This window comes from Zeugodacus cucurbitae, chromosome 6 (assembly GCF_028554725.1).
Source record: "Zeugodacus cucurbitae isolate PBARC_wt_2022May chromosome 6, idZeuCucr1.2, whole genome shotgun sequence".
Lineage (NCBI taxonomy): Eukaryota > Metazoa > Arthropoda > Insecta > Diptera > Tephritidae > Zeugodacus > Zeugodacus cucurbitae.
This window is the reverse complement of record NC_071671.1, coordinates 71,674,526-71,698,216: the sequence shown is the minus strand read 5'-3', so window position 1 is coordinate 71,698,216 and position 23,691 is coordinate 71,674,526. Positions and strand designations below refer to the sequence as shown.

The 23,691-nt window shown below is 38.8% G+C and overlaps 2 protein-coding genes across 5 annotated transcripts; one reads left to right on the top strand and one right to left on the bottom strand.

Moving 5' to 3' along the window:
* Positions 1-10,657: 10,657 nt before the first annotated feature.
* Positions 10,658-16,552, bottom strand: Topors_0 (E3 ubiquitin-protein ligase Topors). 4 transcript variants are annotated; one of them, XM_029046241.2, is made up of 6 exons: positions 16,036-16,551; positions 15,766-15,830; positions 15,176-15,702; positions 14,943-15,121; positions 14,550-14,873; positions 10,658-14,492 (listed from the first exon to the last, which is right to left on the bottom strand). In XM_029046241.2, the coding sequence occupies exons 3-6, from the start codon at positions 15,593-15,595 to the stop codon at positions 11,978-11,980; spliced, it is 3,438 nt and encodes a 1,145-aa protein (XP_028902074.1). In that variant the 5' UTR covers positions 15,596-15,702; positions 15,766-15,830; positions 16,036-16,551; the 3' UTR covers positions 10,658-11,977. The 4 variants fall into 4 exon arrangements, with proteins under 4 accessions (XP_028902074.1, XP_011196488.1, XP_028902075.1 ...); XM_011198186.3 differs by having other exon boundaries at positions 15,176-15,830; positions 16,036-16,552; XM_029046242.2 differs by lacking the exon at positions 15,766-15,830.
* A 643-nt stretch (positions 16,553-17,195) lies between these two features.
* Positions 17,196-19,292, top strand: LOC105221313 (uncharacterized). Its single transcript, XM_011198174.3, has 3 exons — positions 17,196-17,582; positions 17,662-18,298; positions 18,374-19,292. Exons 1-3 carry the CDS (start codon positions 17,382-17,384, stop codon positions 18,628-18,630), a joined length of 1,095 nt encoding a protein of 364 aa, XP_011196476.1. The 5' UTR covers positions 17,196-17,381; the 3' UTR covers positions 18,631-19,292.
* Positions 19,293-23,691: the final 4,399 nt, after the last annotated feature.

Here is a 23,691-nt window from a genome sequence, read left to right as displayed (position 1 = left end):
ACAGACGCAAACAAGAAAGCGAAATGACGGAGAATTGTTGCAATTCGTCTCATTTAAATAATAATTGAGTGCCTGAGGAAAAAAAACATTTCTAGTATTCAACTATTCTTTATATATATATATAGATAGATATGTATCTGAAGTAATTACTGACTGCTGCGAAATTAATGTTGCCAATTAACACAATGCCAAAATGAAGCTAACGGTAGTCTGCTACTTTCTTCCAAAGCTTTTTTATTAGAATTCTTCTCGTTTTCTAATCACACTTATGTATATGTATGCATGAATAATCATATTAGCGGGCGTTTCTATAAACAATACATTTTATTACTCATACGCCCCCGCCGCCGCCTTCGCAGCACGAATCTCTTATGAGTAAATATGTATGTAGGAAGGTATATGTATTTCTTTAAAATGTTTCAACAGTTCGAAATTATGTAGGTGTTGAAGCCAAAACAACATAAGATGATTATATAGGCACAGTGGACAGCTAATGATTTCTTCGTTGTTGGCTCTTAGCAGTCAAACGATAAAGAGTGAGTCGATAGAGACTAACGATCAATTAAAACCATAATGGATCTGATTTCGATTACTATCTCTGAAGAACTTCATAAGTAGTTAGTATGTAGAATAGGGATTCGAGTTAAAAATGTGTGAGTAGTGTCTTTCTCGACTAGTCTATTGGCCACTAATAACGCCACTATGGGAGCAGTGTTAACCAGTTACAAAACGGTTTCTTTCTAGGAGCCTTTCCCCTTTTTTAAGAAGAAGTTGTTATGGAACTATTTCAGGGTATATTTGTCAGGTGACAGAAGTTGATAGAAGCTCCAAGAGACTACATGCCTATATATAATATGTATATATGTATGTGTAAAACACGTATTTCATCTTTTCTGACACTCTGAAGCATATGCTGCTGAGCTTTCCGTGGTCAAACTTTGAAAATTATTCAAACTTATTTTACATTCCGGTGGCAACTCTACTAAAGAGTTTTGTTTTTTTGCGAGTTTATCGTTAATTAAATTAATCGAACAAATGTTCATCGCCAAAATATGATGTCAATATGAAATTCAAATACATATAAGTATACAAAAGATATATGTATACATATATATTCATATATTTAAAGTTGTATTAATTCGCTAAAAAATCTCTAGATAAACAAATTTAAAAAACATTCAGAGTGTATATAAAATGAGTAAGCATTGTTGCTATACACATTTAATAGTTTTTTGGTTTATTATTAGAGGAAAGGAGTGCAAAATAGACTTTAATTTTAGCAGGCAAACACATACAAACTATTATTCCCAATTTATGCCTTTTTTTGTGGCTTTGGTCTCATTCTTAATTATTTTAATTTTTTTTTCTTTTATAGATTGTACTGCGAAAATATTGTAGTTGTAGCTGGTTTTAATAGAAGAACATATATTTCTCTACACTATACATCAATTTTAAAGAGTTTACCTTCAATAAATGCCCTTCTGTATCGATGAACTAAAGAACTTAATTGACACGGATCAAAAGTCAGTTCAAAATTTGGCCTCACCTGTTGCAGCAAAACTGGACCGTTATAGTATGACACTGAATTAAATAATATTCTATATTAACTATTTTTCTCAGTAATTTGATGTATTAAATTCAACAGAGTCTCTAAACACTCAGTAACCAACACTTCCACAACCACTTTCCGAAATATTTAGTAATAACATTATACAGTCCATTGCAGTCAATATAACCTTTTCCATATATTCATATTCGAAAGCGTGAGTGAAGTTCAAAGAACTACATGGAGAGACGTGTATATAGTTACCTGCCCTAGCGGATATTTTGGCATCACCGGATGTCCGTTCATAATTGCGGAGCATTAGCTCACTCACTGTGTACACCTTACTATTCGTGTAGTAGTGCATAAGGCATGTGTGTAATTACCGGCGCATTAGTATGCAGATCTGTGAACGACTGTGCGGCGTAAGCCAGCCCACACAGTTGTCAGTTGTCGCCACCACTGTCACTATGCCGCATTGTGCGCTGCTGTAACCGGAAACAATTTGTTAACTTTCCACCAGAAATTTAGCCAAGCGAGTCCTTGAAACGAGCATATCACTACGCAAATACCCACATACACATACATCAACGAGAGTGCAAATGAAGGTGCGTTGAAACTTTACCCCCGTCGATGGAATCATCACTAACTACCGATTTGTCTTTGCTGTCAGGTGAACGAGAGTACATACATATGTGCATCGATATGAGCTGCGATTTCGGTTCCCATGAAATTCGATGTTTTTGGTTTTGCTTTGTGGCAAATTCCTGGTATTTGCTACTGATACATACATATGTATGCACAGACATGGATTATCAATCATTGCGCAGTTCCAGATTCCTTAGGGAGAGCGCACGACAATTAGCTCCAAACATACGGAGTGGAAGTGCCACAGAATCCTTCTGTCTTTAATACTACCGTTATACTTACGTCATTATGTTTTGTGTTATGCCGTCTGATTGACATTCTTCCCGACTCTGCTCTCATTTGACTGTGCTAGTCTGTCGAACAGCTCAACTCCCAGTCTGAGTGTAATTAATCACTGGTTTGCAAATGATTCTTGTTGGCGGCATTTTAATGCGCTGTAAAGCCCAAGTAATTAGTGTGTTAATGAAGAAAACAGCTGACTAGAAGATAATCACGTGCCAGTGCTCTACTTTAGTTCCGAAGATTTTGGAATGAAAAGTTTAATTGAAATAAATCACAAATCTTGACACTTTGGTCTTTAACTCGGTCCGTTTTCTACTCGCAACATGTTGCACTTAAAGGTGGTTTGTAACAGGTTAAACTAATCGAGGTAAAGAGGGAGAGCTCTGAGGCTTGTTAGTGTAGACGGACGAAATTTGACCATTTCCTTACCCACAATTAAATAAAATATCCCTGTTACTAAAATTTTGATCGAGGTCAATGACCTTTGGCAGGGTTTTATAAATATTGAGATGTGACGTGGTGAGGGTTTTTTTTACATTTGGTCGATGGCGTTGACGTACGGCCAGGATTTGTTTACGTCTTGAGATGTCACGTGAGATCAGGAATGTTTCTTTTTTGAAGGTTCATGAGATATTAGGTTTGTTTACATCTTGGCGAGTAACTTGAGGTTAGATTTGTTTAGATTTTGAAGTATGCATTTTGAGGGGTCATGTGAGGTCAGGATTGAATATTTTGGCACTCATGAGAGGTTAGATTTGTTAAAATTTTTAAATGTCGCGTGGTGTCATGTTTGTTTTCATTTAGAAGGGTCGAGTGTAGTAAGATTTATCTACGTTTTGAGGAGTCATGTGTGATTAATATTAGGGGACATGTGATATCAGGTTTGTTTACGTTTTGAAGGTGAGTTCAATCATTCTTACATTTGAAGGCGTCACGATAGGTCAGGTAAGGTGTGTTGTATATTTTGGGTAACACGAGGTCAGGTTATTTTACAATTTGAGTTGTCAATTGAGGTCAAGATATTTTTAATTTTAACGTCAAATCAAATTTTGGGTATAGAGGAGATCGGTGGATTACTCCAGATTCGTACGAGTATACTAATTATGTATGAGATATTTTAATAAAAATGGGTGAGCATATTTTGGGAAGCATATTGTCGATTAGATCAAAGATAAATGAACTCAGTCTAGACTTTTCCCTAGCTAGTACACGTTCTTCTGTTACTTTCAATGTCAAGTTCCTCCTACTTACTTATGTAGTACTCTCCATCTTACATACTTACTCGTAGATCGTTATTTACTTGCAATGGCAATATTGTCAGCCCTACTCGTCTGCAAATTCAAATCACCCACAGCACCGCAATAACTTCCCATTACAGAGCACTTTGTTCCCAACAAGTTTTCCAACGACTCCATCACTCACTTAAACTTGCCACTTAGAATGGCATAAATTTCTTCGCTTTATTTGAGTCGCAATTTTTCGCTTTACTTAGTCTGCGCTTCATATTGTTTCACTAAGTAAGAAACATTTCTTATTTACTAACAGTCAAAGTAATTTACTTTCTCAGGGAATGCGTCAAAGGACAGAACATGGCAAATTGCGACGCAGAAGATTTAATAAATATCGTGATACTAAATAGCAAGAGACACAAATTTCTATTAATAAGTCAAAGGCAATGTGCTTGCCTGGGAGAAGGTAGTCCAGGGCTGAGATTCTAAGTATTGAGTTAATACAGAGTTAATAGATGAAAGTCGACATGCGAAATTAATAACGGTAAATATAAGTTTACAATAAATCAAGACATAAGTAAACACACGAGTCCTCCTCCATCCGGAACAATGTGGGCGAATGCAATTTGGAAGGAATGAACTATTTGCTTTGCTCTCTCATTTTTCTTGCAAATCTCATTTTTATCAATAAAATATGCAAAAAATGTCTTTTAATAAAGAAGCAGCCTGTTCTAAGTAAAAACTAATTCTGGGACTATTAGAATATCTATGCGATTCGGAAGAAAGGTGGATCGCAACAGCTTTAGTCACCAATTGGACTACGTAAAAAGTTCTCAACGGGAGTAAATCATAATCACTATAAGAAAGCAGTAATTTTCAAATTTTATTCCCGTCAATTTAACCATAGACCCATCTGACAAACAAGTTGCCATTTAAATTAGAGAAATAATTTCAGCCGGAGTGGAGGTAGCCTCTAACTAGAACACATTTAAAGAGAGTTTATCGGAGAGGCAAGCACATGTATGCCGCATTTGATTAATGGCACTTTTTGGCGAGGATATTGAAGTAATGAGACATCATGTGTGCATTTGTAACGATGACCTTGATGAATTTACAACAATTAAAGCATTTCTGAAATTTGTGAAATTTCCATTTCAACCACAACTCAACACTTCCTGTTTATTTAGACATTTGTTTACTGTGGTTATATGTAATCGTAGGCTTGTAACACCGGCAGCAACAACAAATGTTGATATTTATAATTAAATAAATACAACAATTTTCCTGTTTTCTCGGCAATAATTCAAATAAATGTTAGCAAATGAGCCACAGTCGTTACCACCAGAACGCAATTTATGTTCACCATTTGTTGTGGTCCTTTGGTCGGAGAGAGGGAATGGCGATTGAGATGGCTGGTAGGCATCATAACACATGTACAGGGTGGTTACTTAGGAAGTTTCTTTTCAATAGTCCACAAATCCTTACACTATTGGTTTCTTTAAAGAAACAATGATTCCCCTTATTTAGAGAACACAAATTGATTCATTGTTCGGTGTTCGGGTTTTCAAGGTCTTGGAGACTGTGACTAACTTTACCTCTCGAATAATTTTGAGGAATGTGCCGATTGAACAGCCATAGGCCGGATAAAAATCCAGGTCCGTTCCGGTTACGTAGAACCGACTGGCGTGGGAGCAGACTCTCAGTCGCTCAGATATTCTCAATCAACCAAATATAGTTCAAGTTACAGACTTCGACTTCCGATTGGTTCCCTTAAAATATATTATTAACGAGACGTTAAGCAGCATCCTATATTAAATGTGTATATTAAAGCCTTCTGCCTTCTCCTGCTCACGTGCAATCAGGACGATTATTCTACTTTCATTTCATTGGTGCTAATTTTTCGCCAAGTGTAGGCAATGTCACAGTTGCCAAAATATTTTCTCCACATACTGAAATGTACGCAGGTACTGCTATAGAATTAGTCTACATATATATATACAGAGGCTTCATATTAAGAATTTCAATGCAGACTGTCGCAAGTCTCAACTTTGTCCCCGACCATTGCAACATTTCGAGGTAAAGCCGTGTAGGCTCAATATGGCGCCAAATTGACACATAAATAATATTTAATGCTCCAAATCCAAATCTTCAGGGCTGGCAAGTGCAGGCATACCCACATGTATACATACAGATATATATCTGTGTGTGTGTGTGTTTGTGCCGACGATTGTGGCAATGGCAGCGGCGGCTTAAGCGACAACACAAAAAATTGCCCGAAGCACACAGTCGTACTTGCAGCAGCAGGCAATTGCAGCTGTGTTAAGTTGGGGCACAGTCGGCAGGCAGTCCTTCGGTTCTCTTCTGCTCGCTTTGCAAATCGCTTTTTAGGGGCGCTAGACGATTTATGTGACAATTTTCGGATTTGGCAACTGTCATTTTGTGGTTGCACCGCTGACTGCGGTTTTCGCCCTTGGAGCGCCATTTCGAGCAACGTCTGTCATCATTTCGGGTTGACTATCGAAATTAATGGTTGAAACTGTGAAGAAATGCCGATAGTTGTTCCACCGTTTGTAACAGATAAACAACGCCACGAAAATTAATTATTCAATTCAAACAATTTGCATTAGTAAGAAGAGTTTAAGCCAACCAAAGCTCTCTAGTATGTGGATGCCATTTTATATTAAATGTACCAGTAATTACACTAAAAGCATTCCTTATTCTCTTGTGGGCAGTCGGGAGTCAGCTACTGCTTTTGAGCCCGAATTGGGCACTCCGTTCCGCCAAAGGTCATTTGTGTAAAATATGAATGCTTATCTAAATACGAATACAAAATGAACGAGTCGTTATTTTTAAGCACTTATGGTTCTCCAGTGGCTAGTACCCTTTCTCGAGTCATATATTTTCATTCTGTGCAACGTGTTGCATGAAATGTAAAAGGACCTTAACCGAATGTTAATGTCCTGGATACGAGTGTGTGTGTGGACCGTTTGAGTAATGTTCTAATGATTAATTGCATAACATATTTCACGCGCATTTTTCTACATTACATAAATTTACGGTTATTTGTATCCTTGTTCCTTGTTTTTTGCCAAATCCAGTTATATGGTATACATGTATGTATGCATTTCAAGTTGTTGTCGTTGTTGTTATAGCGATATAAATTATTAACCAAATAATTCTGAGGAATGCTTCCGATTTGACAGTTCTTGGTCCGGTAAGATCCGAGTATGTTCCGATTACTTAGAACCGACACTAGTGGGAACGGACTTCACTCCAGTTCCTTAATGGCCCTTTCTCTCAGACATTATGGCGAACTTCTTTAAATGATAACCTGAAAAACAAATCTCTCTTTACTTAGAATAGGTTGTCTATTTTTGATAATATATCGGAGCACAATCTGCAACCTTAGTCCAACCAACCAATAAACCAACAATTTAGAAATCGCTTCCACAAAAAGTCGTAAACACACACAGATCCTGAAAACATAATTTTACTAACTCTCTATTTCCATAGTCGAAGTCGAAACGATTGCGAAGCATTTAAACTCTTCCATCGCAAATTTCCGCACGAAATCAATCAAAGTTCTTGCGAACTGCTCAACAACGCGGAAAGTTGAAGTGCAAAAGTGCACACTAACTGAAATTGCATGGTCCTCACCACCCTGGCCCACCCTCCAGAACCTCACTCTCTTGCTCTACCACTCTCTTCCGGAGGACAGTTGTGGCAACAACAATAAGAACGGAACTGCGAAGACAATGTCCTCTGGGTGGGTGGTGGCGGAAAATCAACTTGGTGGGTGTTTCTAAAACAACAATAACAACAACAACAGTAGTGCATAAAAGTCGCGCAGCTGCTCATACTAAAACTTAATCGTTTCTACTACATAAATACGCACATACACACATACACCATATACCATTTACAGAGTGGAGTCGCGTCACTGCAGCCACTATCAAAAACAATTTCCATTTGGTGCGTCGTGCTTAAGCACTGCAACAAATTATAGCGATTTGGGTAAGTTAAGGAGCGCGGCTTGGGGATCAGTAGCCGACCGCCGGAAGAACCAGTTGAATGCAGCAATAAAAAGTTTTAATCCATTTCCAGCATGAGCATTGCACTGACATTGAATTAAACTTGCGAAATTCTTCGGAGATCCAAAAAACAAAAACAACACAAAGCCCTTCGCAGCATTTGCGGCGGAAGGAATGGGAGGAAGTATTGTAAAAGGTAAGCTCCAAAAACGAATTTCATCATTTGTCGAAGCACGGAAATGGCATAAAATTATTTTAATGTCGCTCCAAAAATGATTGTTGGCAGCGTAGTGGCTAATGGTTGGAACCGGAGCGGGGTAGCAACGCTGCAAAACAGTTTATTGAAAGAGAGAAAAAAGAGCAAGAACTATTGATATAGCTATAGCTATATAAATATATGTATACTTCAAGCCACGCAGGAAGCTAGAAATCCATTCGTGAAAACGCTTCTCAGTGGGCTTGTTAAAATAATTCAATAATTTCTGAAACAGTTCGTTAAATAGGTCCTAACACCCTAGTGGATGTGATTGTATGCCGTTCAATGTAGGTACTCTGGTGTTCTTCTGTTCTAGGTTCCCAAGGATGACCTTTTAAAACAGAGCGATCAACAAAATTTAGGGTTCTACGTGGAGACTATTTGAGTAATGATAGTTTGGAACTAAAAACTATTCAGGGATAGAATGGGCAAGTCTTCTCCTCAATCCCCATTCGTCACGTTTTGTGGATGTTATATGACAAATAGAGAAAACGGCTCCGACTCGTTGACAGCTTGTTCATTGCAGAAACATACCAGAAGACTTCAAATTGCCTTCCGAGAACCAACGAATAATACTAAACTTTGAAACCGATTCTCGACAAACTCGAATACAATTGAATGCGAAATCCGAGATTGAGTATTTGCTCTGCTATTAAATACCAATTCGAATATCCTTTAAATTTTTGTGCGCATTGTAGAACGGTGAAAAACGTGCTCAACTAGCATCCGTGCGTTTTACTAATACGATCCAAGAGTCATTAATATTTTACAATAAAAATTTTCTACTCCTCAACATTCTCGCCATGAATTACTGTGCGTAAGCCCATCAATTCATTACGTAATCTTACGGAGTTTGCGGCAAATGAGGGTTGAATTGACCAGCGACTTTTAACTTCAAAGGAAGAAAATTGAAATCACATTTTCATCGTATTATATAAGTAATTGGGATTGGCATGGATGAAAATCATGAATTATACGATACAAATAAATGCAATTATCCCCATGTTCATGGCGGAAATGATCCAATTTTGCATCGCCAACACATTAAAACACGATTTAAATGCTGCGCACACACACACGTGAAAATAAAACACCTACAGATGTACACTATATACTACGTATGTATGTGTGTGGATGAAAAGCTACAAATTATTGCAAAAGCGGCATAAAAATAAGAATATTAAAGCGCCTTTGAGGTGCGTCACGCAAACGTGTAATTTGATTTCACTACTTTGACAGCGGCCAGAAAAGCAGCGGGTCACCGGTACGGTTTGAAATTCTCGTTAACGCCAGTCACCGCCACCTACGCTGTGAGTTGGATTATTGAAAATCGTTTGGTGCGTCATGGACCCGAATTTCACATATTTACTCGGAAAAGGGTCTTTCAACAGTTAGTCATTGAGTCAAAGTCGAAAAGGACTGTCTTTTCGGCGATCTAACCCTATTTGGATCGCTATATTATGAGGTAATCGCCAATACTGAGTCTTACTTTGAAGAAAATTCGACTTTTACTACAAAATTGGTATCGGAAGTCGTCAAAGATTCTCCGATATCGTGGGTGTTTGAAATGATGTACCCGAAAATGTTCTCATTGGGTCATGAGGGTTTCTGAATTTCACCATTTTACGTATACTTTTGCACATATGTATATATTCATATTTATTTCAACAAATGTACGTCATATGAACATGTTCTATTAAATATATTTTCTTGATTTCATTTATATGTAACATATTTAATATTAATAGCGCTGATTGGCAGCCAATTTTTAGCATTCAACGCGAGCTCAATGCAGCTCCGGCACAACTTATCTTTTTGTTTCCGAGAAATTCAGCGTTTGTGAAAGGTCTCTGTTTGAGCGTGATTTTATTAACATTTCGAAAAAGTCGCCTCTCGTTCTCACACCTTCCGCGTACGCCTCTATGGCCAACTTGGCATCCGATGAAAACATTTTAAGAGGGACTTGGTTCAGTAGTATATGGTTACAACACTAAATATGCCCTTAAAGTAATCGACCTTCTATCTTTGAGAAACTTAAGTGGTAGCAAAAAGTAATCAATGGCTGCCCGATCAGGGCTGTGTGGTGGATAATCATTAATTTTGATGTTTTGGTCTACATAGTAACGGTGAACGCTGTTCACGACAGTCCAAGCCAAGAAATATAAAGAGCAGCCCTCGTAAAGTACCAACGTAGAAGAGATTTGATTTAAAAGTTTTTCCAGACTCGTACAAATAATTTAAAATTTTTTATTACCGTTGTAGGTCGTAATTGTATTATTACGCACACAGACACACACACCTTTAAAAAGTTCAAATAAATTTAAACTCATAACAGTAAATTCTGTTCGCGCAGTTTTACCTTGAAATCCAGTAACATGTGACAAGTGAGCTATACGCTTTAAGAATTTCTATTTCAAAATTCATGAAGTGTTTGCTTATGTTGTTGTTATTCCCGAGAATGCTACCAAGGTTGATCTTCTTCGATAGATATAAATCCGGGATAGATTCCAATTGTACAGACCCCACTTTCGAAGGAATGGAGTTCCTCAAAACCATTGCTTCCTTGAAATGCAACTGAATACCACCACAGGAACGGTTGGAACCCGCAGTCATGCAAACATCTTCCCCCCAGCTAGCGGTTTTGAATGAAAACACGAATACATTGTGATATTTTCTTACATTTATTAACGCATACGAATCGAATATACAGATGACATGGCTTACTTTTTGGGTTCACTTGTTTAGTCTATGGAAATACTTGTCTGTATTTGTGTAATGTATTACGTTATAATCTTTATAATCTTTAATAGTACACAGTATGTTTGTAAGCAGCTCTTAATAAAAAATCTATTAATTATATATGTAGTTCACTGAAGGGAAATTATGCGTAGATATATGCTAAACTAAATATATGCTCGATCTCCAGGTCACAACTTCGCAACCGACTTCCCGTCATAAGTGCCTTATACTTAACTAAATATACATACATACTTATGAATGCAGAATACTTTGTGTGCTTCTTTTTTGTACAGACCCCCTTCCCTTCCTTAAATTGTTATGTGTGAGTGGGTGTGTGTGTGTATGTGTGCTCAGATGTTTTAGCTCCAGAGTTTCTTAAATGATTTCGCGCGAGCAATTTTTGGTTTGAGTTTTCAAAGATGGTTTCACAACTATGCACATAGAGATAAAGAATCGACTGACGTATGAGTTTGCTTGTTAATTTCACATCTAATATATACTATATAGAACACTTGATGAATTTATCAGAGCGAGAGTGTGAGAGAGTGAGAGTAACTGGAATGGCTTTCATTAAAGTTCGCTTTGCACATAAAAGGTTTGGTCCATAATGTGGAGAGTAGGGCACAAGAGTAGTAGCTATAATAACATGTTTTCAAGACCCTACTCCACAACATGGAACAGCGTCACTTTAACTTTGGGGTTAACCGATAAACAGAAGTTTTACAGAGCATTTACAGCATAAATTTTGTATTCACCTCTAATTACGGGCTTGTACTGATGGAAAATCTTAAAAATAAGGAATACGATTTATTTATTATTTGCAATAACATATAATTATTTATAAATTTACACCACTGGTCCGTATAAAAGCTTGATGGTGGACGAGCTTCAAATGTTCCACGCAACTATTTTAGGTAACGTCTTGAAATCAATAAGTTAGAGTGTTTGAAAATGTCTTAAACAAAAAGAGTAAGTGTAAGCAAATTGTTGTTGTTGCTAAAAGAGGGTGTATACTTAAACCTGGTAACTAGAATATAGCAATAAAACTATAATGTTATAACCTAAAATCGCATTTTGTGTCAACTCATAAAATTTTGGAATTTCCTTGTCGATTGGTAAGACAATCTTTCTTTAAGTAATCTTGCACGTGTAGAAAAATAACGAACTCGAATTCCTGTGAATGTGAATTGTTTCATTGTTCCTCTTGCAGCGTCTCTAAGTTTACTAAATATTACAATTCATGCATTTGTCACTCGGCATCGCTCTGACTTCCCTCGGCGTCATAGTTGAAGGGCATGACGAGGCTCGAGTCGTGCTGATTTAGAAAGATGCCGCCAACATCATTCTCGATGCTGGGCAATGAAACAGCTTCCGCTTCGACATGGTGTGACGAGAGCTCGTCGGTGTCGTAGCTCTCATTGCCACCGACACTTTCACGATGCGCTGTGGACACTTCGACTTCATCAACCGCTCCCGCTCCCGAATTTGTTAATTGCTCTGCAAGCCACGAGTCGCTTATTGATGGTGTACCCAACAATTGCGGTAATCCTAGTGGGTTGCCATCCACCTCAGCTTCATTATCATTGCCATTACCGTCATCCACTTCATCGTCCTCATCCTCTTCGCCACCACTGGAGGCTGAATACAGTGACTGTGATGTGGCCGAGGTATCCGAGGTTGATGAAGACGTCGATGAGGTTTCGGAACTATTGAAATTGTCATTCTCATTGCAATTATCAAGCTCGTGCTCGTCCTCATTGTCGTTGTCGTTGTCATTTGTGTTGTTGGTTATGACTGAAGCGCGCGAAATGGAGCGGTTATTTGCCGGGGTTGTCGTGACGGTAGTGGCAGTCGTTGTTTGCGTCACCGTGGACGAGAATGTGTTATCCTCTTCCATCGCGATATTAACAGCAGCGCTTTCATTCTCATTTGTTGATGTAATGCATACATTTTGAGCGACATCCAAGCTTTCTTCACCCGCTTCTACTAGACGACCAAGTCCGCTGTTTTCATGCGTATCACTATCGAAGTTTTCTTGCTTAGGCAAAGCTTCCAGCTTATGCAACTCACCCACCTGCTCTGAGCTGCAGGGCATTTGCTCAGCACCGTTACTCATATTCACATACGAGTTCAACGAGTCATTGCCCTTTTCACAGTCGATTAGGTAGGCAAGTGTTTTATTGATCTTCTCCATGGTGCCGCCATGTTTCTCTTGTTCTTTGAGCGCTTGCAGGCGACGTTGTAGTTCGATCAAATTGTGGCTGTCATCACTGGAGTATTCAGAGTCTGAACTCATGGCTTCCGTTTTGAAGCGTTTGGAGTCATCACTGTTCGCCTTATTTGTGCTCGTACTCACCTTCCGCTTTCGACTATTCGTGCTGCTGCTGTTCTGCCCACCACCATTACAGCTACTGCTGGTGTTTAGCTGTGTTCCTTTCCTCCGTGAGCGTTTCGGTTTTGTGTTTTTCGAACTGCGTTGTGATTTCGTGCGCTGTCTTTTGGCACTGTAATCCTCATCGTCACTATCGCTGCTGGTGGACGATGAATCTGTATTGGACGATGTGCAACTGCTCTCGTATATCCGCTTGCCCCTATGCATAGTGGTTGATGTTTTCGGTTGGCTATCATCTTTGCCTCGACTGCTGCGCAAGTTGCGCTTGCGGCGTGATGCTGTGCTGCGACGTGAACGCTCGTACATCTCCTTTATGCCTCGACCGCCACCGGACGAACGCAAGCCCGTTGATGTGCTAGCACCTATATTATATAGCTCCTCCCGGTCGCGCGCCGTTTGCGAGTCGGCTACTCCCAACGCTGTTGACGTTTGTGTCGTTGAACTATTTTTGTTGTCCCCTTTCTCTTCTTCATTTTGCTCTTCGTCGTTGATATTGGGAAATGTGGTTTTGCGCAAAGGTTTTGATTCGTCCACGAATACCACATCAGAATCACTCTCCGAATTTAGACTAACAAGTTCGGGTGTGCGAAGATGTGGTGCCTTGCGTTCCAATACGAACTCGCATTCATCACTACTGCTTGAAGTGAGTTCAATATTTTCAGTAACGGTGGGCGGTAGAGATCTATTAGCTGCCGCTTCCTCGGTTGTAGCAGTTGACGCCGCGCCTGATGCTGATTCGTTTGGTGCACGTGAAGTCCCCGGCTCAAAGGACGCTTCAAAGTCATCCAGATCAATAATATCGCCACTGACACGATTGTGTGTACTTAGATTAATCGCTGCAGATTGTCCGCTTCGTCCGTTTATAGAAACTGTGACGCCAGGTGCTTCGGTACCTTCTGAGGTAGTGCTAACCGTAAATGATAGCAACGCTCCTACCGATCCACTAACCGCAGAGTTATTAGAGCGTGATAACACGCGGAATTCGCCGTCGTTACGTGTGCGTGAATTACGCCTTCTGGTTCTACGTTCATTGTCGTTTGAGGCATTTCCTTCATCTGACGACGCAGACGATGAGAATTCTATAACGATCTCTTCAGGTGTTTGCGGCAAATAGTGAACAGCGCGATCGTAACCGATCATGTCGTAAGGTGAGCGCGCGAAATTATTTAGTTCGTGAATGAAATGAGAAGTCTTTGCGCCAAGATAAGGTTGCAGACGGCGTCGAAATGCAGGCGATAAGATGTTTGTTTGCAGAAGACTCTCGTTGATACGTTCCAGGAGCGAAGATACATTATGCTCCGTGTTGCGTAATAAGCAAACAATGTCTCGATTAATCCATGGCATAAGCCGATGAACTTGCGCAGGATTATCCCTATTAGCGGAAATTATTAAAATATTTGAAATAACAGAGTAAATAGAATGTACACACCTGTAAAATCTCGCGGTACTTTCGCGGAATCTTCCCGTTATATCACAAACTGGTAGAGCAAATAGCCGTCGATCATATATAAAACGACGCCATAGCTGACTCAGTGTGCCACTACTAGCTATGGCATCTGGCTCCTCTTGTCGGTACATATCCAGCAACTCATTTCTATAAACGAGATGATTATACATGCTGTTTCCGTTCGAACTGCTGCCATGTTCTGCATTGGCTGAGGCATCAGACATGGCAGAAGGATAAAATATACCGCTGCTGGCGGGACGGATGCGGTGTGCGGAATTTCGACGCCGCTGCAACTCCCAGTCACGTCTGTAATTTTTTGTTACACAATCAGTGAAATCAAATCAAATCAAATCAAATTCAGTGCGATATACTTACCCTTCCACAACAACAGCATCAAAAATTAATGGCAAACTCCGTAGAGTGACCTCCACAGGACGATGTGGAATTTGTACGGTGGGAGGCTGTACATGGTACTCTTCGAATTGATCAATCGATTTGACATTGTGTATTATAGACTTGAATGTCTGCTTGCAAAGTGGACACTCAGGTTTTACCTAACAATAATTATAAATAATAATATTTTTAATTAAATAATAACGCTGTCATACCTTGCTCCATTCACATAGGCACTTGAAGCAAAATTGATGCATACAGGAATCAGTGAAGCACTTGTTTTTGCAACGTCCTAAGCAAATTGCGCAATTCGGCGGCGGAGATGCCGCTCGCCGAGCATCACCATTATTGGCTGAATCACCATCGTTCCCTCCTTGTTGGTTTTCATCGCCTTCACTTTCGCTGCTGCTTGCAGAGAAGTCAAATAATTTTATACGCATTAAGGGAGTTAATGTTTGTGGTAAATTTGAGTCCTCCGTTGCAGCTGGTGCAGGATTTATAGGTTCTGCTACACTTTCATTTGCGCTCGATGTGGAACTAACAGCATTGGTATTATTACTTTCAAGTCGTTCAGTTGCCCCTTGTGAGCCTCGCCCAGAACCTGAACGGCTACGCCGGGATGAATTAGTAGACATGGCCGAAGTTCGTGCACTTGAATCTGCAGCTGTTGCAGGCCGTATATTGTTGGATAAATTTATGTATGAGTCTCCAGTATCACCAGTTACTGCCGTACCCTCAACTACTGCTGGGGTAGACATCTTGATCAATTTAAATTTTGACTTTTAAAAATAATAATTTCCTTAACTATTTATTATTTAATGAAAATTTGTGTTCGTATGCGAACTATATCAACTCGCACTAGACCATCGGCTGCAATAACAATAAAGGGGAAATCGGTACGAGTTATTCTCTGAATTATGCTTTTGGGAAATGTACGTGCCGCGATGTTTTGGTATTCACTATATTCTATTCAATTGCAAGCAAATAATATTGATGGACTTTTCATCGGCAATTTTAGTTTGATATAATTTTTTTTTACTTTTACTTCACTTTGACTTTTTAAATTTGTTATTACTTGATTTCGTATATGCTTCGCCCTTCTTTCTCACTCTCCGTTCTTTTGCTACAAATGAATAATCTCGATATCCGCCTGCAAATTTTCACGTTTTTCGGAGACCATATTCCAAACGTTCTTATGCCAAACAAGTAATTTTTTTAATTTTTAATCATATTTAAACTTTAAATTTTCGTTTACTACATTTTAAAAATATGAAAATCAATATTTAATCTTATATTTTTCACAATTTTTGCACCGTACACAGAAAGTTTGATAACTTTAATCGGACGTTTCTTTGGAATAGGTGATTGGTTGTGTAGCTTTGTTCGGTTTGCGATGAGAGCAAAGCAGGCGCGTGCAGCAAAAAATTACGAAAAGCCAGCTGATTGTTGCTTGATGTTATTATTCATATCGAAGGTTCGTGTCTAGAATATTGTATAGACGAACTGCCGATTTCACAAAACCATTTTAGGGATATGGAAATGATTTCAATGTTTAACATATCCGAAATATTTATAAAGATCCACTTCCAGCTCCTAATTTCAATAATGGAATCTTAAATGTTTTGATCGCTTCGTACAAGAAAATTCCAAATATGTCTACTTATTTTTCTCTTTACTATATCAAAGCGCAAAGCGCGTTACTGTGCGTTACCAGAGATTTCTGTTAAAGTTTCTTTGTTCAAAACTAACCGGGACTATTGTGTAAGTGAGCTCATTCATCACTTTTTACCCATGGGGCTAACAAATGATGTGTATGTGTAATTATGCTAATTATAATAATAAATTTGGTCGTTAGTCGCGATTGCCTGAGTTTAATTCGAGTTAATACGGGATAAAGTCCTCATTAAAGTCGATAATGCAGTTCAATACGATTGCAGAAATGTAACCCAATAGCAATATTGACCTGGCAATGATAAGGCTGTATTTCGTTAAATTTTAACCAGGGTTATCGACGCTTTAGCGTATTGGAGAATTCACACTTTTCAACTATACCCTAGTGAAGTATTATTGAATTATCCTTTAAAATAGTACACCCCTTTTCTATAAAATTATTTATAGGTTCTTATCTTCACTATTCTCCCAAAAAGAGTGAATAATTTATTTCTCTTGAGTTTTTAAGCGGCATATATCAAATTCTTTACCAACTAGGATCCTATTTGCAACATTTATAAAATTAGCCACGGTAACTCTGATGTCAACTTAACGAAGGCTGAAATCTCATTGACAGATGCAAGCAAAAGACTGTTTACAGAAAAAAGTGGCGCTCTGCTACAAATTTAGTGAAAAACATTAAAATTTTGGTAATCTCGTTGTAAAAAAGCAGCAAAAATTGCGTCGGAAGCGTCTGAACAACAACAAAAGATGGATAGGCGAAAGAAACGCACATCCACAAATCAGTATATGATGTACTTGGACATGATGGAAAAGGACTCTATTTTTGCAACAGGACGCATTCCACGCGATGTTGAAAGCAATTATTTGCATAAAAAATGGAAGGAACTTTCCGACAAGTTAAATACATGTAACAGTGGACCAACGCTAACAGCGGAAGAGTGGCGGAAGGTAGGGCTTACATATTTATATATGTATGTATGTATATATATTTGAGTTGTTTCTCAAAATCAATTGTTTTTACTACTAGCGCTTAAACGATTGGAAGAACACAACCCGCTGTAAATATAGGCGGAGCATCTCCGGAGAAAAAGATATATCATTAACATCTCTAGAATTAAAAGCGCTTGATCTCTTTGGCAAAGTGCCAAACACATCATCGGAGCCAGTGAGTATAACCCTAAAGTGTGAAAAAGAAGATCCAGACGAAGAAATCGAGCATCAGCGAACATCTGAATCTCTTCAAAAAGAGTTGCAAGCTGCCGTTGAAGAAGCTATATGTGGTGATGATGACGAAGATGCCCTACAGGAAGAGGGAGAAGAACAAGAAGAGATCATAACACATACAATTACAAACAATGTTCAAACATCTGTAGGGAGTGCGAGTACAGCAGGAAATGTAGAAACTACGGCATATCGTACTATTGTTGTGGAAAACGCGCAATTTACAGATGAAGAGCAGAATCAAGATCATTTGGAGTTTATCACGCAACGACGTCATACTCTAGGAACGTCATCCACTTCGAGCAATGCTGTGGCAACGGCCGTGCAAACGACGGTAACAGCGGCGCCTCCCATCCAAGCCAGTGTCACAAAACTCATCAATGGAGAAATGCCGTTGAAACGGTTGCGTACACAACCTCCCACCGAACAAGTTATCTACGAAGGTAAATATTTATATCGATTTGATTTTTCTTTAAGTTTTCAGCCAAAATCACTTAATTGTTTACAAATTTCCTTAGTTAAAAAGGCTCCAATAGCGCAACATCCACAACAGCGAACCATAACTATACGTAATACTGCAGTGCCGCAATCGGAATGTAACAGCAGTAGCAGCAGCCACTTGATGGCTTTGAGCAGTCTTGCAACGCCGGATGCGCGTGAAATAGCACGCCAACTTAAACGCATAGCGGATGTTAAAGCTGAAAAGCTGAGATTCGAAATAGCACGCTTTAAGTTCAACAATCCCGGTTTTGTTTATCATTCACCTACATTATAGTATACTTATATTCGAGTATACGTACAATAATATAAACTTTGCAACGGGAATGCGAAATATTATTCACAAAATTTTGTTTTAAAAAATTTTTCTACTTAGTTATATAATCGGCCCAAATATTATATCTTACTAAACGACTAGCAGTAGTAGATCTAACGCTTTACACAGTCCTAAATTAATTGATTATTCCAATCGTTTATGCTTTTTTGTATTTATCATTTATTATTTATAAGGTAATTTAAGTCTCACAAATAAGTTACATACTCTAATTCTGTTTGCAAGCTTTGGCAATTGATGAAGAATCGGTAGTATTTCGAAACACTACCATTTTATCAGCGACACTCTCAAATGCCATAGTCTTCTCTAAAGTACATCGATACTTTACTTAAATACCTTTGCTTCTTATTTAATACATGTTTTTTCTAATTTCAAAAACGTATTTCATAATAACTAAGCAAAGTCATTTACGAAGTCTTCTTTCAATCGCATGCACACTGCATGCATTTGAAATTGGAGTCGAAATAAGTGAAAACTCTTGCAAATAAGAAGAATAAATTAAGTGTACAATTGATTTTAATTATATGTATGTATATGTTACTGAAATATTTAAACATATGTAATACACATGTGTATGAAATTTTAAATAAATAAATTTCACTATAAAGTTAACCGATTATATTGTACATACATACATACATACATACATACATACCTACAGATTGTGCCAAGCGTCCTCACTTCCACATCCCTCTGTGCTGCGCACTTGCCGTACTAAGTTGCTGGTTGCATTGCTGTCGATTTGTTGTTGTAATCTCTTGGGGACTGGCGAAGTTATTCACTTCTCCAAACTTGATCCGCCCTATTAGACTTTCATACGAAAGTTTGAAAGAACAGCATTGTTTTCGGATTGTTGTTCAACATTTCTGATCCAGAAAACCAACAGCTTTTTTCTTCAATGGCAACAAAATAATACCAGAAACTGAACTTTTGCATTGCTCCGTCGATTTTGTTTCAGCCCACTCCATCCATCAGCAAAATACATCTCCTTGGTCCAGGTGAAGAAATGCACCCAGTTTTTTTAAGTTTAAGTTTACACTGGCGAACTAAATAAATAAACTGATCCTCATCGCTGTGGTAATTTCAAATAATCTCTCTCTATGTTCCATTCCAATATATGTATGTAATATTTCCGCTACTTCGTTGTCTTTCAGCAAACATTAGGTCGGTCCATATTCATGTGTATCAAACTCGTCGGGTGTTTACAGATTTTGTTGAAGGCTGACTTTAGAAAAGCCGTAGTACTTAAATAATACTAATATTTAGTCAAGACAAGAAATTTGTCTGGTTGGTCTTCTTACAGATTTTTCTCTTCCGAGAGCTAAATTTTTACAATATTCGAAATAACAGAGAACAGATCTAGATAATTAATTATATTACAAAAATTCCTCAGGTTTTGTCTTTTAAGAGAAATCATATTCATTTGTGCCAAAAAGTTGTTTGCCCAAATTTCAGAATTTACTACTTCAATTTATCTCAAACATTTTTTGCATCTTCCTCGAGCACGATAATGAATACTAATTTGCATCTAGCAAAAAAACTAACCGTTGGCAATAATTATTGCCAGTGGAGACGAGGTGTTAGGGACTTTTCATTTCGCTTTGAATATGCTCGCTCAAACAGCAACCAAAATTTTTGCAGTCCGCCAATGTGTGTGGGTGTGTGTCGATGCGAACTCCTTTAACAACAAAACAAACGCTGGGAATCGCCAGCGCGATTATTACGCTTGATCTCTCAAATAGAGGAGGGTCAATTGATGTTTGCGATGACGCGGTCAGCAAGCAATCGCAATAATAACAATAACACAACAACACCAAGTAATAATATTGTTGTTAGCACCCCAAAAATATACCAGAGAATCAAAGTTCATTTTAATAGTTAGGCGTGCAGGGGGGGGGGGGGGGCATGGTTAAAATAGCAACAACAACAACATTAGGTAATGCTGCATTGCAGTTGAAATGTTGCTGTAATAGCAGCTGAACTTGTTGTTATTGTAGCAATGGTTGCTCTTGCACCATGACCGCAGCAATTTGTTTCGGAATTTTAAGCAGCCTCAGAAGCAGCAATAAAGTACCGCTTGTAAACGTCCAAGCACCTACTCACATAAGCATACGAGCGGTTGCTGCAGTTATGGAGTATTTCTCCCATTCTTAGTGCTTTTTGCCTTAACAGTTCCGTGATTGCCGTAGCTGTTCACAGCGCTGCTGCTGTCGTTACAGTCTTGGCCGAAATTGCATTCCTTTTGCCGCAGGCTTCGCATTCTTCTCGTGTCTGCCATCACATTCCGGCAAGTGTCCCCTGCCTCTACTTAAACAGCCTCGTCAACGCGGTCGCCATCACAGTCATCGTCGCGGTCACCCTGGTCACCCCCGTCACCGCCAAGAAGACATTTTCGCTGATCTCCAAAGTTTAAAGATTTTTCACAGCAAATTGCATCGACGCTGCGCCTCATGTCGGCTGCGATATATCCCAATGATATTCCTCTATATACCAGGCCAGAACACATATTTTGGCTCAAGGGCTCTCATGCGCTCCGATCGCATTCGTCTCGCATCCTCGCTGTCATGTTAGAAATTTGCAACTTTTAGCTTTTTCATCTTCATTACAACTTGTTGTTTTGATTTTCGGCAGAGTCTTTAGCCTCTCATAACAGCACATCACATTTCGGGCTCGGCTTTTGCTTTGCTGAGTGTCTGAATTTGTGATTTTTCACCAGGCGATGTGCGGCTAATAAAGAAGTTACGATAATTTATTGCACACCGAATGAGGTTGGGAAAATTCGCTTTGGCGTTCGCCAGCTCTTCCCGAATTGACATAGCTGCTGGCCGACACTTTTTAGTTGGCCGTTAAGTGAGTTGTCAAATTGGCTAAGGAACAGCGAAGCGTATAAATTGTATAACAAATTACAATGTCAGCGATTGTGTTCGTTGAACGTTAGAATAACGGTTTTAAGATTTAGTTAAAAAAATACTTCGATTTGGCTTCAATGCATTATCAAATAGGATAAAATGAAGAAATTCATAATCTCTGGACCAAGTAGTGATCCAATGGACTACCGCGAATGTTCGATGTTTCCGAGTATATGTATATGTCTGTATTTGCGTTCTTTTCTTTTCAGCTTGTCCTACGGCATAATCTCACATTTTTATTGGTTCCACTGGTTGCCGGAGAATTGGAAGCCTGGATCAGGTTAACATCTGCAGATTTACATTTGAGTTAGGGAAGAGAATCGATAGTAAGACTCCTAATATATGCCTCCGATCTAGAAATAGTTGAAATATACTCAAAATTAATATCCGTTCTTTGGCACTATCAATAAAGTCGGTCCATATATGATACGACTTCAATATCTGATATGATGATATCGAACATTTGAAGATGTGTTCTTATGATGAGAAATATGGGATTCGCAGGAAAATAGTTCTTTGCAAATCAAATCTTGTTCAACACCTCGGAGTAATGCTCTTTAATGTTAGACCAATAATTTCATCAACATATCTTTCCTAGTGAGGGGAGAAAACTAATGAATTTTATTCTCCCAACCCAACATTTCATTCGAGCTGACGGCTGGCTCATTGCTCCCAATGGCAACTGCACTTCCAATTAGTATTGCAAGTTTAGCTTGCCATTGCCGTTAGCCATCATGCATTCAGACGGGTTGTCGACGCATTGAAGGGCAACATGCGAATCATTTATGTGCAACAAATTCAACATGTGGCAGGAAATGCCGACTCTGTGTGTGTTGTTGGCTCATGCGCTGCATTCGTTTGTCTGAAGAGAGTTGACAAAGTCAATTCGAAACAATGACGACCGCAGATTGCCGTTCTGCGCACAGATTATTTGGTATGGTGACAGCAGCAACTTAACAAACTGGAGTGAATGGTGGAAAACGGGATGGCAACGTCACTGATACCCATGCGGGGACTTGCTATTCGCATGGACCATGTGACAATGTCACAGATGTTGACGAACGGCACTAAAGCTGCGTAATGTACTCGTAGATTCATATGCACATACTGGCCATATTTAGCAGAACTCTTTTTCGTATGCATGAGCCTTTTCCAAACAACAAATTGGCAGCAACAGTTGCCATGCTAATCGCTTAGGAAGGTTGTCGGAGAAGAATTGCCGGTTTGTGTGGTTAGGTAGATTTGTTGTGGTAATATTGAACGTGCTGTGAAATGCTAAGAGGTCCCGGAAAAGTCAGCATCTCAATATTGCTCCCAACTTCCAACCCACTACTAAAGTCGTTCTATTTCACCAGTTGACTATGTTTGGAAGTAATGGCTCTTCTCAAAAAGAATGGCCTGGCAATATTTAATCTATGCTCGGTGGTTCTTTGAAGCTACTCGGACCTTTGCCACTTTCAAAGTTCTACTCAAGTAAATTTTTGTGGCAGCTTCTCCTCCATTGAATTAATCCAACAAATGTCGGATCCGACTAGCGTTAGGCCGACTTTAAAGACGAATTGACTTTATGGGAAGCCTTTTCGAAGGCTTGATATTGCTTGCAGAGGATGAACATGGATTAATCTCAAAACCTGTGAATTGTTCTGATTTTTGCTGAAATAAAAAGACATAAACTTATTGCAATTGTTCATTAATTGCAACGTGTGAACACTGCGTCAGGATTTGAATTTATTTTACATGTTTCCCCAACCTTTTTCCGTCAAACAAATCGTTACTAATATTTTTTTGTATTTTCTTCCACTCTTTATTTGCATTTGGCATCTACTGACAGTGTCTTCGACAATGGCCAGAAGTCACATTCTTCGGTGTTTTTGTCTGTTCCCAGTAGGGAAATCTATCGAACTTCAAAGTTATGCAAAATAGAACGGTAAGGAAATAGTACTGGGAACTTTAGTATCAGCTGGTGATTTGATACTTCGCAGTTCACATTTTGAGACGCGACCGTCCCTTGTTGGAACACATATGGTCTGATGAGAACACATTTTGTTCCAGAAAATTTAAAAACTAATACTTGCATCTGGATCTCTTCCATACT